This window comes from Phaethon aethereus, assembly GCF_964289735.1.
Source record: "Phaethon aethereus genome assembly, chromosome: 2".
Classification (NCBI taxonomy): domain Eukaryota; kingdom Metazoa; phylum Chordata; class Aves; order Phaethontiformes; family Phaethontidae; genus Phaethon; species Phaethon aethereus.
The window spans coordinates 28,615,359-28,632,407 of NC_138582.1; the positions used below are offsets into that span (position 1 = coordinate 28,615,359).

Sequence of the window (17,049 nt, forward strand, 5' to 3'; positions counted from 1 at the left end):
AAAAGAACATTTTTCTTCAGCAGTCCATTACCAGGCAGTGGTCTTTGCCTAGTTTAAATGGAGGCAGCTCATCTGGGACGCTCAGCCTTAAAAATAAGAATTAGCAAGAACTTCACTGTCCTTTTTGTTGATACTAGGAAAGTGTATTGTCAAGCTGGAGAATAAAAAAGAGAAGTTAGTCAAGAAGTAGGCCTGTATAAGAAATTACGCTTGCAGGAAGGATATGGAAATCAACTTTTGATCTGAGGACCTGAAAAGTGAGAGACACTTACAGAAGAATTCCAGATCAACTTCCTGGTAGTTCCCCAAAAATAGGCAAAAATTCAAGACATATCGTTCTCAGGTTAATCTACAAAACACAGGTGACACAGGAATCAACACAAGGTGTAGGGCCTGACAGAAGACCTTAACGGAAGCAAGAAACCTTTGATGTTCATATGAGTGCTGTGAATGGCAGGAAAAGGGTCTTTGGATAAAGGGCAGTGGGGTTCTAGCTGGAAAGAAATTCAATGTGATTTGAGAGGTGGGATGTAAAAACAGGACATTCCTGAGGGCTGATAAAAAACAAGTTGAAAGAAAACCGAAACAAGTATATGTAATAATATTCAGCTGATAATATTTGGTATTAGCTACCTAGGTCTGTCAGCCTAGCTGCTCCTTTGAACTCAGCTGCTCCTAAACATTAAATCTTCAAGAAAAAGCAACCTATGGCTGCAAGGAGAGATTTCATAGACTCACAGAATATCTTGATTCGGAAGGGACCCATGAGGAGTTCAACTCCTGAGCTGTACCTTTTACATTTACCAGGATTATGTTTTCTAAAGAACTAAACAACAAATAAATATTATTCATCCCATTTGTATTCAATGAGAAGCTTAACAAAGTGCAAAGGAACAAGGTAACAAAAGACATAATATTCTGTTCCCACACACTCTCGTTTCTGAGACCTATGAGCATAACAAACCTGACTTGTATGTTACATGACACACGCCCTTCAAAGAATCAGTTCCAGAAAGGACGGATGCTAATTATTTCCAAATGTTTTATTAGAGTTTCTATCTTCAAAACACTTTGGATAACCTGGGTAATGGAACTGATTCATTTCCAATGTGCTGTCAATTGCTGAGGTGAATCTTTTCGGTCCAAAGTCAACCCCAGTGTAGTTACTCAAATCACTGGGCTTGGTGGGGCTCCTCAGGCCAGGCAGCAGTGTAAGATCAACATCTAATAGCCTTACTCTAGATTATGCTATTTAAAGCAAGATGATTTACCCTGTCAGGCTAAGGACTCATGGTGCAACTACTTGAAGATAAATCATTGTTCAATTATGTTCAATCAAAAAGATAAAGCCAGCAAACTCTCCCTCTCTATAATCTCTCTTAGAAATAATGACAGACATCAGCAATGTAATAACTAACTACTCACTCATCCTTTTCTGCCAAAACCACAAAAGCAAAAATCAAACATTCTAGTCTATCTGTGAAGATGCATCAAGTCTAGTGAGATACCAGAATATCCTGCTGGAAAACTTAGCTACTTATTATCTCAATGCACTGATAGAGAAGCTATATCTCTCTCCTATAACTTCCAATTTTCATGTCCACTGTCCCCAGAATAATACTTGATCCATGTCATCCACCATTCGGGTCACTGGCAATATGGGTTAAGATGAAGACCAAATACAGTACAAGTGGTAGAAAATATTTTCAGAAATTTTCTGCTTGGGGAACATAAGATTTCATGAAAGATAGAGTTTTTCTTCTGAATGATAAAAAAACCACAAACCAAACCCTACTCTTTTGTTATGAAATGCGAAAAATTTCATATAGCGAAACCTGATGTTGTTTATTCCACTCTGCTTTCCATACTGAAATCCAGTACTCTATTAAAAAAAAGTTTTATTCAGTCTAGACTTACCATTACTACTGTAGAATACTGTCACTGATGAGTTCAACAAAGTCCAATATTACATTCAGTAACCTATATTTCCCACCACAGAGGAGGAAGATATGGGCAAAATACCTTCTTTAATATTTGTTAACTGAAACTGCATAAACAGAAGTTCCAAAAGCTTTATGGGATGTCAGTATGTATTTGTGTAAGCGGTTAGAGATTTTGGTCCCACTAATTGGCAAATACATTCAAAAACTCCCTCAGAAGAGAAATCTAGGAGTCGTCTTAAACATGGACTCATCTTTAATATTTGTTAGGAATTCTGTGCAAATGTATGTCAGACTATTTAGACCTTGCATTAAACTAGATTTTCATAGTATGTCTCTTCCCATCTATCTGTTTTTTCTGATGTATTCCTCCTCTCGTACTGCAGAATCTTTCATTATGATCAAACAATAGACGCTCTGTTTGCAAAATCTGAAAGAGTTAAGGAAATTTACCTACAACACCCTAGGACATTTATCTTTCTGCATCTCTAGTGTTTCCAGTTCTGTTTGTTCTGTATGGTGATTCCATATGCCCAGAGGACAAAGATATTGGGATCTCTTCAATAATACTACAATAGCAAAAACAGTACTAAAAAGCTAGAGGGGCGTACAAAATTAGACATACAGCTGCTCAGATTAACCTGATCTGTCTGTATGCACATCTTCAGAATTAAATTAGGCTTGGTTCCTTATCATTTGCTAAAATTCCTTTTTTTAAATACAACTGACGTTACAGACGCTGTTATTCTGAGATAGAAGATAAGTTGATAGTACAGAAAACCCCTAATAATAATGGCTTGCATTTATATCTTCTAGGACCACAGAACTATTAAAGTTTATTTAGCAGGCATTTGTTAAAGAGTTTCTTACAGAAACCTACTCAGATTAAGTTTCACTTACCCAATCTATTTTATCCATATTCCAATATTTTTTTAAGTCACGGAACTGCATTAGCATCCCCTTTAAGCCCACAACAATAATGCTTGCTAGCACACACTGCAAAGAAATAAAAAACAAAAGCCATTTGCAGAATTGGTAGTGAAAACAAATGCTCTTTCTTTAATTTATCAGTCAATATTATAATGAAATTATCAAAAAAACAGAAGTTAGCGTTTCAAAAATGGGATAAGCACAGGTGTCTCTGTGACACAAACCTAACAGTTTCAAACACAATTTTTCTTTCCTGAAGGCAATTTATAGGCCACCTGATTGTGAGAAAATGACAGGAACTTCAGGATGTCCCAAGATTCTCCATGCACCGCCAGACCAATAACATTCTACCATAGTCTGGGGGACTCGGAAGCAAATTAGCACTCAACTTCTACCCAGTGGAGAATTTTAATTCCCCTTCTTCAACATCTAGAGAAGGCCTCTAGAGAAAAAAAAAAAAAAAAATTAACTTTGAGGCAAACAAAATAATTTATTGTTCTCCAAATCGAAAAGGGGTAAGAGAGGAATAAAGAAATCATCTGGAGCCAAAAAGGATGGAGTACAAAGCAACTGACTTGCAGTGCATGGCTGGAGAGGGCTGAAAAAGCATAGTAGAAAAGAAGTAAAATATCAAGAAAGCAACACATGAAAAGGGTGTGTTCTTTTAAAATATGGAAAAAATAGCCTATAGAAAACAGTCAACATTTATATAATCCACATAAGAAATTAAGGGAGGAAAATGATATAGTAAAAAAAAAGACACACTGTACACCCCTCTTCAAGTGTCCCTACTTTGCATGGTTAAAATGAGCTGTAAAAAGATCTGTGTTTGAAAAGTGAGAACTTTCATGTGACACTGTAAACAATAGCACGGAGTAAATTTAAAATACCATTCATCTAAAAGTTCATACACAAACAGGGAAGAATTATGGATAATTTTGGAGCTGTATTTTCATTCTTTGGCACGCTTCTAGTTAAAATTAACTATTAATTTATAATACCAAAACCTAGGTATAGCTTATGTAAAAACACACCATGTTTCTTTACAGAGTCTTAGTGTAAAAGATGTGTTCCATGACAGAGCTATAAGAATATCTCACAATCTTTCTGTAATTAAGCTTAGATCACTACCTACAATCATTTGTGTCAAATTTATTTGAAAATCAATGTCATACATTGTATGCATACTGGAGAAAAATTGTGGATCTTCATTAATTTCTACCACACTTTGTCAATTTATAAATCCACAGCAATTTGGATGTATATTTTTCATAAATTATCTGCCAGAAGTAAAAAAGAAATGCTTTATCATATACTTATGTGATAGTCTATATATGCAACTATACATGTGTAAAATCTACATGTATTATGTTGTCACCTCTGTATTTTATGATTTTGAGACTTGTTATGCCCTTACTATTCTTTCTCCCATTGAAATTCAATAGAGGTAGTGCTGTCTTTTCCTGAAAGAAATTAAGTCATTAGAAAATGTTTGACATAACCTTTAAAAAAGTAGATAAGTACCATACCATAGGCAGCCAGTACAGCATAGGTCCAATTGCATAGATCACCACAAGAATTAATGCACAAGAGATAAGGCAAGCCATCTAAAACAGATAAATAAGAACAGCAGATCATTCAGTCAACAACAACAACAACAAGTTAAATGGCCTCATTATCATATATTGTAGACAAAGTCAAGAATGGGACGTTGATGATGTTAGCTATTAGCGTATCCAGGGATTGCAGATGCATATAATTTCAATTTTAATCTCTGGTGATTACCTTCAGCCAACTACAGTGAAAACATAGTAAGAGATCCGAGTATCCGTGCTCGACCCTGCTGTCAGCACACAGAGAGACCACGGCATCACTTACACACTCAGTTATTAAGTGTATTAAGTGGAGCATGTGTGTGCAATATCTCATCCCAGAAGTTTCACAGCACCCACTGTCATCCCGTAACATATTTATAACCATCCATCCTATACTGCACTGAATCACAGATCTGTCATAACACTGAGCAAAACTTACATATGAAGAACTGTGTCATCGTTTTTGCACAACAGAAGATCTCTCGTTTTTACTAGGATCAATAGTAAAAGGAAACTATTGTATTAAGTCAGAAACCAACGATGATTTCATGTTAATATCAGTGGGCCTGACTTTAGAAAATGTAGTAACAAATTTTTTTATATATATTAAAAATTATAATTAATGCAGGTGACATGAATCCACACAAATATATGGTTTAAGAATCATAAGGTTTTTTGCAGTATTATATGGTATTAATCTGATGGAAAACTACCCTAAAATTGCAGTCTTCTACTCCACTCTGACTGCTCACAAAATAGAGTACTTCTGGTCTCATTAAGATACAGTCCAGATTCACAGAAGGTTTTTGACGATAAGTAGACAGATGCTCACTTTATTTTTATATTGATAATATGTTTCTTTACTAAAATAATTAGGTTCCATTTTAAGAGACAAGTTGTTAAAAACAAAACCAGACGAGTTGTTAAAACACTAGAAAATTAAAGCCATGGTGTACTTAAAAATATCATCAAGAAGGATAGACAGAGTGTTTACAGAAAAAGGGACACAAAATCTGCTGGTAAAGTCACAAGGAACTTTTCACTCTTTCCTTCTTCCCAAAAGATAAAAAAAAAATGTGTTGATTCTATTTGAAGGACAATTCTAGCCCATGATACAGTCCTTCACTTCTGTTTTCTCCCAGGAAAAGATATCACTGAAGAATAAATGACATCACTGAATCCCAGGTATAGCTGCTGGAGAAGAAAGGGCTGCTCTGAGCCCCTGAAAGGCTCTTCACATTTCTTTCATGACATATGTCAAATTAAACTGATTTATCTTTATGTAGTCAAAGCAACCTCTAACTCTTATTTTAGCCTATGATCAGACCAACATTTATTGGTCTTTTCTCCCAAGTAACTAGCGATAGGACGAGAGGACATGGCCTCAAGTTGCGCCAAGGGAGGTTTAGACTTGACATTAGGAAAAATTTCTTTACTGATAGAGTGATCAAACATTGGAACAGGCTGCCCAGGGAGGTGGTGGAGTCACCATCACTGGAAGTGTTCAAAAAACCTGTGGATGTGTCACTTCAGGGCATGGTTTAGTGGGCATGGTGGTGTTGGATTGATGGTTGGACTTGAAGATCTTAGAGGTCTTTTCCAACCTTAATGATTCTGTAATTCCATTAGTGATGTTCTTCCCATCTCTTCATTCTGTCTAGACATCCCCAAAAGTATAGGGTTGAGTGGATGTGCTGCTTTCCAAAAAGAAGGCAGGAGAAAGAATTTGTTTATTAAAGTACTCTCATAGTGCTAACGCACGGTCACACGCTAACTTTTGGATGCAAGCTCTGCTATACTATGAAACCAATGGATAAAACCAAGCATATACTTGTTATTTTTACCATGTACTTCCTACCTTGACATCAAACCATGGTGGTTTCTTTTTCTCTATCATATATTGAATAAACTTCTATCAGGGCCGTTGCCTACAATGTACCAGACCCAAAGTGCTCAAATACCTTGTATGCCTTCAGGTTTCCCTAAAGCTTCCTTGGAAAAGGCATGATGTAATACAACTGCAAGTTGTACAGACAACACATGAACAAGTAACAGAAGAGGATGTCTGTGAGGGTGAGGGCACATGGTGTGACATTGAATCCAACTCAAAGATATGAAATAGCTAATGGTAAAGTGGTAGCTAAACTATTTGCATATAAATGCTTTTAAAGATGATTAATGGATAAATTATTCATTATGATTAATCGAGTTCAGAGTACTGTGTAGGATAATTAGTAAGTAATTAACATACAGAGTTTTGAAATAAAGCCCTGTATTGTTTCTTAGTATCGTGGTATCTGTGTGAGAAATAATTGCATGATGTGGTCAAGAAGAAACAGCACCTATAGACTGTGCTTAGCCTTGTCAGTTGTACCTCGTTAGCCTTTTCCTTGTAATTAAATACCTTTACACAGGCAAAACCAACAGTTATAAAAAGACAATAGCAACAAACTCCAAAGGACGTAACATTTATATGGCAGGATGCCACCAGTGGACCCTTCAGTTTCAGAGGAAGGAGGGAGAAGCAGTGCTTAGGGGGCTGCCTCAGGGATGTCCCAGCTGCGGTGGCCCACATGGCACCACCATATGCAGAGGTCACAGATGAGCAGTTTGCTACCTCTCTTCACGGGCATCACTTGGACAGGTAACAGCCTTACTCTTTTCCAAGCAACTGCAATAAGAACTTCTAGGGTTGGTTTCCAACAGTAGGAAATAGCCCAAAAAGTCCTCAAAAATCTGAGTGTCATCTCTGTGGTTTCAATGTATACTGAGGGACGGACAAGTACTCCATGTCACGAGGCAGAATTTGGGAGATTGCTTGGGTATTTTAGGAACAGCTCTTAAGGTTACTTTTACTTTATTTTGAAAATGAGATAGAAACACTAAATGAAATCTGATTTTTTTCTAAAATGTCAGCTTAGCCTGTACCGTTAAATCCATTAAACACCATTAGAGGGCACTTTTGTTACAGTGGTAACAAATTCACATAAAACTGAAAGGGCTCATGTGTAAGTTTCCTGCAGTCTGAAAACACAGCTCCTAACCTCCAGTAAGCCATAGACTTCAGAGTTTATATTGAATTAAACAAATAAAAATGAATATGCAGAATCATTAGCTTTTCTAGTAAGACAGTTGCTGATCAGATGCAATTCCATGCAGATTGTTAAAAATGACAGGGCAGAGTCATTTCCCAGGGAAGAGGAAAAGGAAGAATAGAGAAACACAATGGATAAATCAATACAAGTTCAAGGAGCAGAATCAGAGCCTCAATGCTCCTACACACTTCACTCTAACCCATTACCTGTGTTTTGGCGCCCGTACTGTATAAAAGTGCCGTCCGTCCCATCGCTGCAGCACTTGGTATGCAAAAGAAAAATGAAGGAATCACGTTGCTGAGGCCATGAGCCAAAAATTCCTGCAAAGTTGTTAGACAGAATATGTTTTTTTTTTCCTATTGTTCTGTAATTTCAATGCTTCAATTGCCAACACAGGAGTCCCCTATGTAAATATTAACAATGACAAACAATGGCCATATTTTTGAGGGAAAAAAATCACGTATGTACATGACAGAAGATTTCCCAGCGTAATATATCTTCTCACAACTCAGAACTAATTTGAATGGTAGAGCTGCTGAACCAGATTCATCAAAAGAAGGAGGCACATTTCGTTCACAGAATAAATGGCATTGCTACGTTTTGAAGATGAAATTCAGCCAAAATATTTACATCTTGATCCACATCTGCTTTTTAACAGGCCATATTCTCAAGTAGTGGGATCTGGACAGTTTCCAGGTTGTTTCTGGCTTCTGACTCTACCGGAAAAAGCCACTAATTTTTTTTATTTTAGAGCATGCTTTAGTGAAAGTGATGTATGGTAGCAATACTATCTGCATGCTGTCTTTCATTACAAATATAGTTGGTGTTTATTCACAGTCAAAATGCAGACATGTCTGAACAAAGATTTATAGAAGAAAAAGTAGGGAAGCCACTTTGTATCTGCAGCCTGAGCTGAACAGTGTTTTCTAAGAAAGCACCCTGAGCTTTGGCTACCCAGCATCTTTCATCTCCTGAAGGCAACGTATAAGAAAAGACCTTAATACTGCTAGAAGCGCTTAGGACACAAATGGTATTGTATCCAGCCAGGGCAACACCTGATCCTAAGTTTGTCTTCACAGCATGGGACAGCACCACGTTAAAGCTCCCCAGACATCCCTGCACACCCACATGCCACCATGCAGAGCCCTGTGCCTGGCCCCTGAATGCTACACGACCCCACTGCCACTATAGCCTCTGTTCTCATGGAGGTTTTGTTCTTTTTCTCCATTATTCAGTGCAGACTTACACATAGTTTCCAATACCTCAGTAATTAAGCTGTCTAAGCTACAAGTTTTCCAAAGGTGGAGAAAGGCATACAGGTTGCTGTGCTCTTGAGACAAGACAGCATATTGCCCTGAAGCCTGGTTGTATCAAGCTCAAAGCACTTTCCCTCTGCTCCCTAGAAGACATGTCTCTGAAGCATCAACAGAAATTCATGGCAAAATGTATTCATTCTGAAAAAATGTTGAGATACCTGAGTAGACAAGAACACTGAGTTTTCCGATGACACAGAGTGGCAAAAGACATGCACTGATGCAGCAAGACTGACCTCTCTAGGTAGGTTGGTCAAATAGACCTCCAGCTGCAAAACCAACTGTTCTGCTTTCAAATGATGTCATTTATCCCAAACCACATAAGAGAAAGGTGGAGGCAACATTGTTGTCACGCAGCACTATTGCCAGTTATCTAAAATGGAGAGTTTCTTACCACAATGCTTGAATGATTTTCTCCATGGATTTCCAGTTGGCTTGGAGTTACCTACCCACCATGACCAGCAGTGGGGTATTTGAGAAAGTAAACATGCCACTTTTATTTAAGCTTGCCTACTGTAAAGTGGAACTCTGTACAGAAAGCTCCTATGGCTGCAAATTTGGTAGCACTGTCTGAACCCACTCTACTTCTTTTATACAAATAAACCTTTATTTCAGATGAGACTTCTACTTTTTATAAACTTCATTTTATAGTATCAGATATGCCCTGGCATTATAAGTACCAAGTTCATTTTTAGAACTGCTCTGTTTCTTTAATCAGTGGCAGATTCAACATCTTAGCTGGTCTTTAAGAGCTCAGTGGCCAGAGGAGAAGCTCTCTTGCCTTAGAGCGCTGGAAAAATTCATTAACACCCAAGTTGGCTGCTGGTTGCACCAAATACAGTATTATAAGATTATCGTGGAGGACACGTTTCCCCAAAAGCAGCAGCTCAGCCAGCTAGGACTTTCTGCAGAACTGATTTGGACTAGATTTGGGTTTTGCTGTAATCAGTGGAAGGCCTCAGGATACCATATGGAACTCACTCTTCCCTACCGGCCATTCAGCTAGAATACATTTCCAGAATGGTGAAGCAATTTCAAGGCTTACTGACAATAAGGAGAAAAAGCTTTACCTGGTTATCATCCACAGTGTATTTAAACTTTTTAGCAGAGGCTTTGGCAAGAGCTAGTGATGCTACATAACCAACCAGTGCTACTCCAAAAGCTTCAGTGACTACTTCTGGCAGGACGTTCATGGGTGGTGTTTTTGGTGATGGTAACCTATAAAAAATAAAAACAGACTTTTTTGCAAAGCCTGGAACATGACCTAGATACACCTGCAATTCATGAAAATTCAAGAGAAACAATCTTTGCATGCAGAGCTGTTTTTTTAATACTTGTAAGGTGACATTTTTCAATATTTTAGATTAATAAGATATATGAGGGGAATTGCAGGAGAGAATTTGTACAGGAAGATGAAACAGTTCAGATGGAGTAGTCCATTTGCAAAGTTCAATTTGAGAAATTATGAGGGGATCCTTATAAATTAGCTCCCCCACTGACAGATAAAACCATTCCCTAATTTTGTAATGCGCAATAAAAGAAACTCTACTGTAGATTTTTTTCTTCTTTTATAGTTGGCTTTCCTGTGAAATTCAAACCTTTTAAATAATATAGTATTCCTGCAGGTAATGGACAGTATGGACATTTTTTCCATCTAATGGAGACCTGCTAATGGAGACTGCAATGAAATGCCTCAGTTAAGAACCAAATCCCCCCAAATTGTCTCTATACTCCATGAAAACACTTCAGTCTCTCCAGAGCACAAATCACACTACCTAAGAGCCAAACCACACTCTAAAGGTTTCTAATGCTCTCCACTGACAAGGCAGTTAGTTAGATATTTCAGGTAAGTGCCTAAAAACCTCTCCTGCGAGGTTAGACAGAAAATAAGCTCCTGAATAAAGCTGCACCAATACAGTTTAGTTTTTCATAACACGTATCAAAAGGGCACGCTTAGCCACGTTTAATCTAAGGTACATAACATGTAATAGCATGCCTTAAATACCTAAAACAATTTTCTTTCTCCATGACTTCCCTTATTTTACTTCTATCAGTGCAAGCTGCCACACATGTACCCATGCTCTCTTGGACTTGTACTTTGTGAAATTTAGGGAAACCCTGCAATTTCCAAAAGGGAGATGACACAACAGCTGTGCTATTCCTGACCAACTCTTAGAGTTTGAACATTCTCTCTGACATCTAATCTAATTTCTCTTTCCAGCTAATTATACCAAATATTTTTTTCCTTCTCTTGAAGGTAATGTAGAAAAATATATCACTATCTATTGTCAGAATGCTCTTTCCTAGATTAAGCATATCTAAATCTTTTGCATTTCCTCAGAAATTTTCTAAAATTACTATATAAGTGAGTGCAGAAGAATAAAATGTAGTAATCTACAAGCCTTTTCTCATTGCAAATCCTTTCTGCTACGATAACCCAAGGCATCCCTCAAAAAGCAAGTTGCAATAATCTTGTAGAGAGTGCTCTGTCCACCTGTCACACATCCATTAGCTATCATCAGGTGCTTAGTAGCTACTTTTTTTCCCATAAAGTAATGAAAAAGCTACAAAAATGTACAAGAAAGTCTCCATTTTTACGATGATGTCTTTACAGATATACCTTGTTAACATGGGGTTGAATTGTGAGAGAGTATTTGAGGAGGCTGGAAATTAAAACAATAAATTTTTGGCACTTCTTATTTCAGAAAACTACTTTGACCACTTCAGAGACTGTTCTCAGAAGCAAATGTATTTAAAAGCCCCAAGCTAATAAAAACCACGTTACCCTTCAGGAATATGTCCCACGACTTCTATTCCATAGACGTATTCCATATCAGCACAGTAGCAGGCAACGGATGTAGCAATTATCTATTGATTCAACATGGGAAAAGATGTTATGTTTCTATTGCTTTTAGCTTCTCACATGGTTCCTATTATTGCCATACCTAAGCACATGACAGTGTTCATTCATTTATCATTAAATCAATCTATTAAGACAGGGAAGCATCACAAAAATTTTTGCAAATGTGGAAGAGAGTCAAGTGTAACTAAGATCTGGACAAAATAATGCATTTAGAAAAGGTGGCTGAAGGACTATTGTGGAGTTTGGACGTTCTGTGTTAATGAAAGGGATCTGTACAAGTCTCTGCAAAGCCTCAGGACTCTTGCCAATCAATGTCCAAACCGCCTTTATGCAGCACGCACCCCAGACCACTGCCATTCATGTGAGCAGCTTAAAATAATTCATAATTTAGGTGTTCCTTAGTGATTTGATTCAGCTGATGTTCTCTGAGCACATCTAATCCAGACCAGCAGTGTTGACTTCAGTACAAAACACAGTGGAAGATGTGGCTGCCTCTCATATTTATTTTCCTGCAGGTATAAATGTTGCTGAGGGAGTGGAAAGCTTGGCCTTGCGGAGCTTCAAACTTGTTTCCTTTACTTTTTGTGAGATGAACACACAAATCCCAAAAAACCAGGCACAGGTTCCAGTCGGTGGTGCTCAGTTTGCTGGTACATTTTGTCCAGTATTGTTTAAAAGGCAACAGAGAAACAGATCTTAGAGCAGGTACAAGAAACACACTACCTTCTTTTCTAGCATTTTGCTGAACAAAAAGTATTCTTTTGTAAATAACTTTTTCCAGCAAAAGAAGAGGGACTCAGGGAAAAGAGGAGAGTTTATCACCTCTGGAAGAAGGGGCAGGCAACTCACGAAGAGTACAAGGATCTCGTTAGGTCAAGCAGGGGCAAAATTAGAAAGGCAAAAGCCCAGCTAGAGCTCAGTCTGGCTACAGTCGTAAAGGATAATAAAAAATGTTTTTACAAATATATTAACAACAAAAAGAGAGGCAAGGAGAATCTCCATCCCCTACTGGATATGGCGGGGAACGTTGTCTCTAAGGACGAGGACAAGGTTGAGGTACTTAATGCCTTCTTTGCCTCAGTCTTTAATAGCCAGTCCAGGTATCCACAGGGTATTCAGCCCCCTGAGCTGGAAGACGGGGATGGAGAGCACAATGTACTCCTCATAATCCAGGAGGAAGCACTCAAGGACATGTTAAACCACCTGGACACCCACAAGTCTATGGGGCCTGATGGGATCCACCCGAGAGTACTGAGGGAGCTGGTGGAGGATCTTGCCAAGCCACTCTGCATCATTCATCAGCAGTCCTGGTTAACAGGGGAGGTCCCAGAAGACTGGAGGCTTGCCAATGTGACACCCGTCTACAAAAAAGGCCAGAAAGGAGGATCCTGGGAACTACAGGCCTGTCAACCTGACCTCTGTACCGGGGAAGATTATGGAGCGGTTGGTCTTGAGAGTGCTCACAGGGCATCTGCAGGACAACGAAGGGATCAGGTCCAGCCAGCATAGGTTCATGAAAGGCAGGCCCTGCTTGACCAACCTGATCTCCTTCTATGACCAGGTGACCCGCCTAGTGGATGAAGGAAAGGCTGTGGATGTTGTAAAGTAAAGCCTTTGACAGCGTCTCCCACAGCATTCTCCTGGAGAAACTGTCGGCTTGTGGCTTAGACAGGTTTACTCTTCGCTGGGTGAGGAACTGGCTGGATGACCGAGCCCAGAGAGTTGTGGTGAACGGCATTAAATCCGGCTGGCGGCCGGTCACAAGCGGTGTTCCCCAGGGCTCGGTTCTGGGGCCGGTCTTGTTCAATATCTTTATTGATGATCTGGATGAGGGGATCGAGTGCTCCCTCAGTAAGTTTGCAGACGACACCAAGTTGGGTGGGAATGTTGATCTGCTGGAGGGTAGGAGGGCTCTGCAGAGGGATCTGGACAGGCTGGATCGATGGGCAGAGGCCAACTGTATGAGGTTTAATAAGGCCAAGTGCAGGGTCCTGCACTTTGGCCACAACAACCCCATGCAACGCTACAGGCTTGGGGAGGAGTGGCTAGAGAGCAGCCCGGCGGAAAGGGACCTGGGGGTGCTGGTTGACAGCCGGCTGAACATGAGCCGGCAGTGTGCCCAGGTGGCGAAGAAGGCCAACAGCGTCCTGGCCTGTATCAGAAATAGTGTGGCCAGCAGGAGTAAGGAAGTGATCGTGCCCCTGGACTCAGCATTGGTGAGGCCACAGCTTGAATCCTGTGTTCAGTTTTGGGCCCCTCACTACAAGAGGGATGTTGAGATGCTGGATTGTGTCCAGAGAAGGGCAGTGAAGCTGGTGAGAGGTCTGGAACACAAGTCTTATGAGGAGCGGCTGAGGGAACTGGGGTTGTTTAGTCTGGAGAAGAGGAGGCTGAGGGGAGACCTTATCGCTCTCTACAACTACCTGAAAGGGGGTTGTGGCGACGAGGGTGTCGGTCTCTTCTCCCAAGTAACTAGTGATAGGACAAGAGGAAATGGCCTCAAGTTGCGCCAGGGGAGGTTTAGATTGGATATCAGGAAAAATTTCTACACCGAGAGAGTAGTCAGCCATTGGAACAGGCTGCCCAGGGAGGTGGTGGAGTCGCCATCTCTGGAAGTGTTCAAAAAACGTGTGGATGTGGCGCTTCAGGACATGGTTTACGGGACATGGTGGCACTGGATTAATGGTTGGACTTGATGATCTTAAAGGTCCTTTCCAACCTAGTGATTCTGTGATTCTGTGATCCAGTGATCCACTCTGAAAAGCACTTGCCCTTCTTTTTTTTTTTTTTTTATTTTAGATGTCTAGAGGAAAACAGAAATCTTCTGTCCTGGTGCTGGTTATTGAAGTATAGCTTAATCCTTAAAGTAGGGATTTAAAATGCAATAGGTAATTTCAATTTAGCATATGCCATGTGAAAGAAAAACTGTAAGTAAAATTACAGAAAGCAATAGCTTAGGTATTTATGTTGCAGATAAATAACACGGAACATTCAAACCACAACTTCCCAGCACAAGACTTGCCTGGATATATGACGTGCCTGTTACTTTTCATTTTCTATTTCAAACTTCTTACACTTTAGCATTCTAAGCTTCATGTTCTTGTGATTATGTAAAAAATAGTAAACACATGAAAAAAATCATACAAATTGGGAACGTATGTCACTTCTTTCTTAAATTATTTAGCTACACTATTTCCTGTTCTTACATTTAACACACAGCCATGAAAATTATCTATCCATTTAATAAGTGGCAGGTGTGGCTGTGGGTAACTATAGACAACACGGTAAATTTCAGCAGATCAGTTGAACCACTGAAAGCTTTGTAAAGCAAAAAGTCTGATGTTTGATCTTATACTTACCAAAACTAGATCAACGGGAAGAACAACTTTAATGTTTCTCTGAAATTTCTCATTCAATTCTTTAACAAGAACAAGCACCACAATACTCAGCAAGGAGAGAAGTAAAGTCTCCAACTGAACAGATCTGATATTCTCAAATACGTAGGCATAAATCTACAGTAAACGGCAAATAACAAAAATCAAAACATAAACAAATATTTAATTAGGGGTCACATAATATGGCATATTCTGCACAACTTCAGATATCTCAAATAATCTGTGAGAGCTGAATCAATGTTTCAGGAGCTGAGTCACCTGACAAACTGGCCTACAATTTTTTTTTTCCTTGCAAGATTTTGCAAAGAAGAAAATGAGCAATTTACTATTGCTAAAATACTATGGACTTTCGAGAACTCAAAAAATGCATCAAATACTTGTACATATGAACTTACAAATTTCTATTGGTAGAAACAAGCAAGAAAATTCCAGTAAATGCGGTATATACCCTTTTCTTATTCAGTCTCATTAAATTCAGTGAGATAAATGAGTGTTGTACAAAAATGTTGAGAGAAGCCTACACGCACAAAGATTTCTTTTCAATGTCCATAGCTCATAACATCCACCAACTCTAACAGTAAATGTTACTTCTGAGAAAAAAATTTAAAAGACAAAAAGGAGGGGCAAAGAGAAGGAGAGAGAGGAAAATGAAAAAGGAAGGAAAAATGCAATAGTGGCTGGATGGAAAGAGAAGCAACAGGAATCTTCCCAGAAGGTCATCCTATTCAGGGCATCCTCTCCAGTGCACGAGGGGATCCGTCCAAACACTTTTCCAGAGTAACTCTCTTGCTTCAGTGGGGTGCACTCAATCTCCCCACTGGCTGCTCTTACCCGGAGCATAAATGGTGCTCCATGGAGCATGCTTTGATCAGGTCCAGGTGCCGCACACACTGATTAGCTGTCAAGCTTTGTGTATGTATATTATTGGCTAGTTAAATAGCTAATGTTATCAACTAAGACCCGTTTCTTTCCCTAGCATAACTAATAAGTTCAAAGCTGCAAAGGAATTGGGAAAAAAGAGAGTAGGGGAAGAAGGGGTGATTCACACGCAAGAGGCAAGCGCTTTCCAGGGGAAGCTCTCAACAACAAGGTGCAGGAATTGCAGGTGCAAGGGTGCGAGAGGTGGGGCACGCTGGGCCACAAGGTTCAAAGTCCTGCTGCAGCGGGCTCTGGGATGTTGGTGGATGGCTACATCGCTGCACGTGAGAGGCAGACTGCAGTGTTAAAATGGAAAGAGGAGACTGGAGCAGAGCTATAGAGCTGCAGATGGGAGGTCCTCAGCTTTTCACAGGTTAAGGTGTGGCACAACATGCTGTAAAACATGGTTAGAACAATATAGTTGGGTCTGTGATGAAGAAAGGAAATACAGTGCTGAATATGTGGAACATGTGGAACAGAAATAAAGAATAGGGCTTTAAACTAGAATCGAAGGGGCAGGAGGCTAACATCAGGCTTACCCATGACAAGGTGTGGGATGACACACCAGAGTTAGAGGGACAGGGTGGTAGCGAGGCCCCTCAGCCTGTCGCACCAAAGACAGACATCAAAGAAACTAAAGGGTGTTCCTCTAAGAGGGTGACACAGCTGACAGCCCAGCTGAAGTGCCTCTACACCAATGCACACAGTCACGGGCAACAAATAAGAGGAGCTGGAAGCCACCATGCTGTTAGAAAGCTACAACCTAATTACCATTACAGAAACTTGGTGGAATGAATCCCACGACTGGAGTGTGGCTATTGATGGCTACAGGCTGTTCAGAAGGGACAAGTGAGGAAGGAAGTGTAGAGGCATTGCCCACTATGTCAAGAAATGGACAGAGTGTGAAGAGCTGTCTCTGAAAAATAGCCACGAGCAGGTCAAAACCTTATGGGTAAGATTCAGGGGCTGAGGCAAAAAAGGGAACCTTGTGGTTGGTGTC

General features: G+C 39.7%; 1 protein-coding gene across 1 annotated transcript in view; it reads right to left on the bottom strand.

Annotated features, from left to right (window-relative positions):
* SLC26A7 (solute carrier family 26 member 7) overlaps positions 1 to 17,049 on the bottom strand; it is a gene marked incomplete at both ends in the record, with an annotated part of 74,583 nt that overhangs the window by 20,733 nt on the left and 36,801 nt on the right. The window contains 6 exons of the mRNA XM_082015076.1: positions 2,841 to 2,936; positions 4,400 to 4,477; positions 7,767 to 7,880; positions 9,944 to 10,091; positions 11,659 to 11,741; positions 15,096 to 15,248. Coding sequence (XP_081871202.1) covers positions 2,841 to 2,936; positions 4,400 to 4,477; positions 7,767 to 7,880; positions 9,944 to 10,091; positions 11,659 to 11,741; positions 15,096 to 15,248 — 672 coding nt within the window. The remainder of the gene's footprint in view (positions 1 to 2,840; positions 2,937 to 4,399; positions 4,478 to 7,766; positions 7,881 to 9,943; positions 10,092 to 11,658; positions 11,742 to 15,095; positions 15,249 to 17,049) is intronic.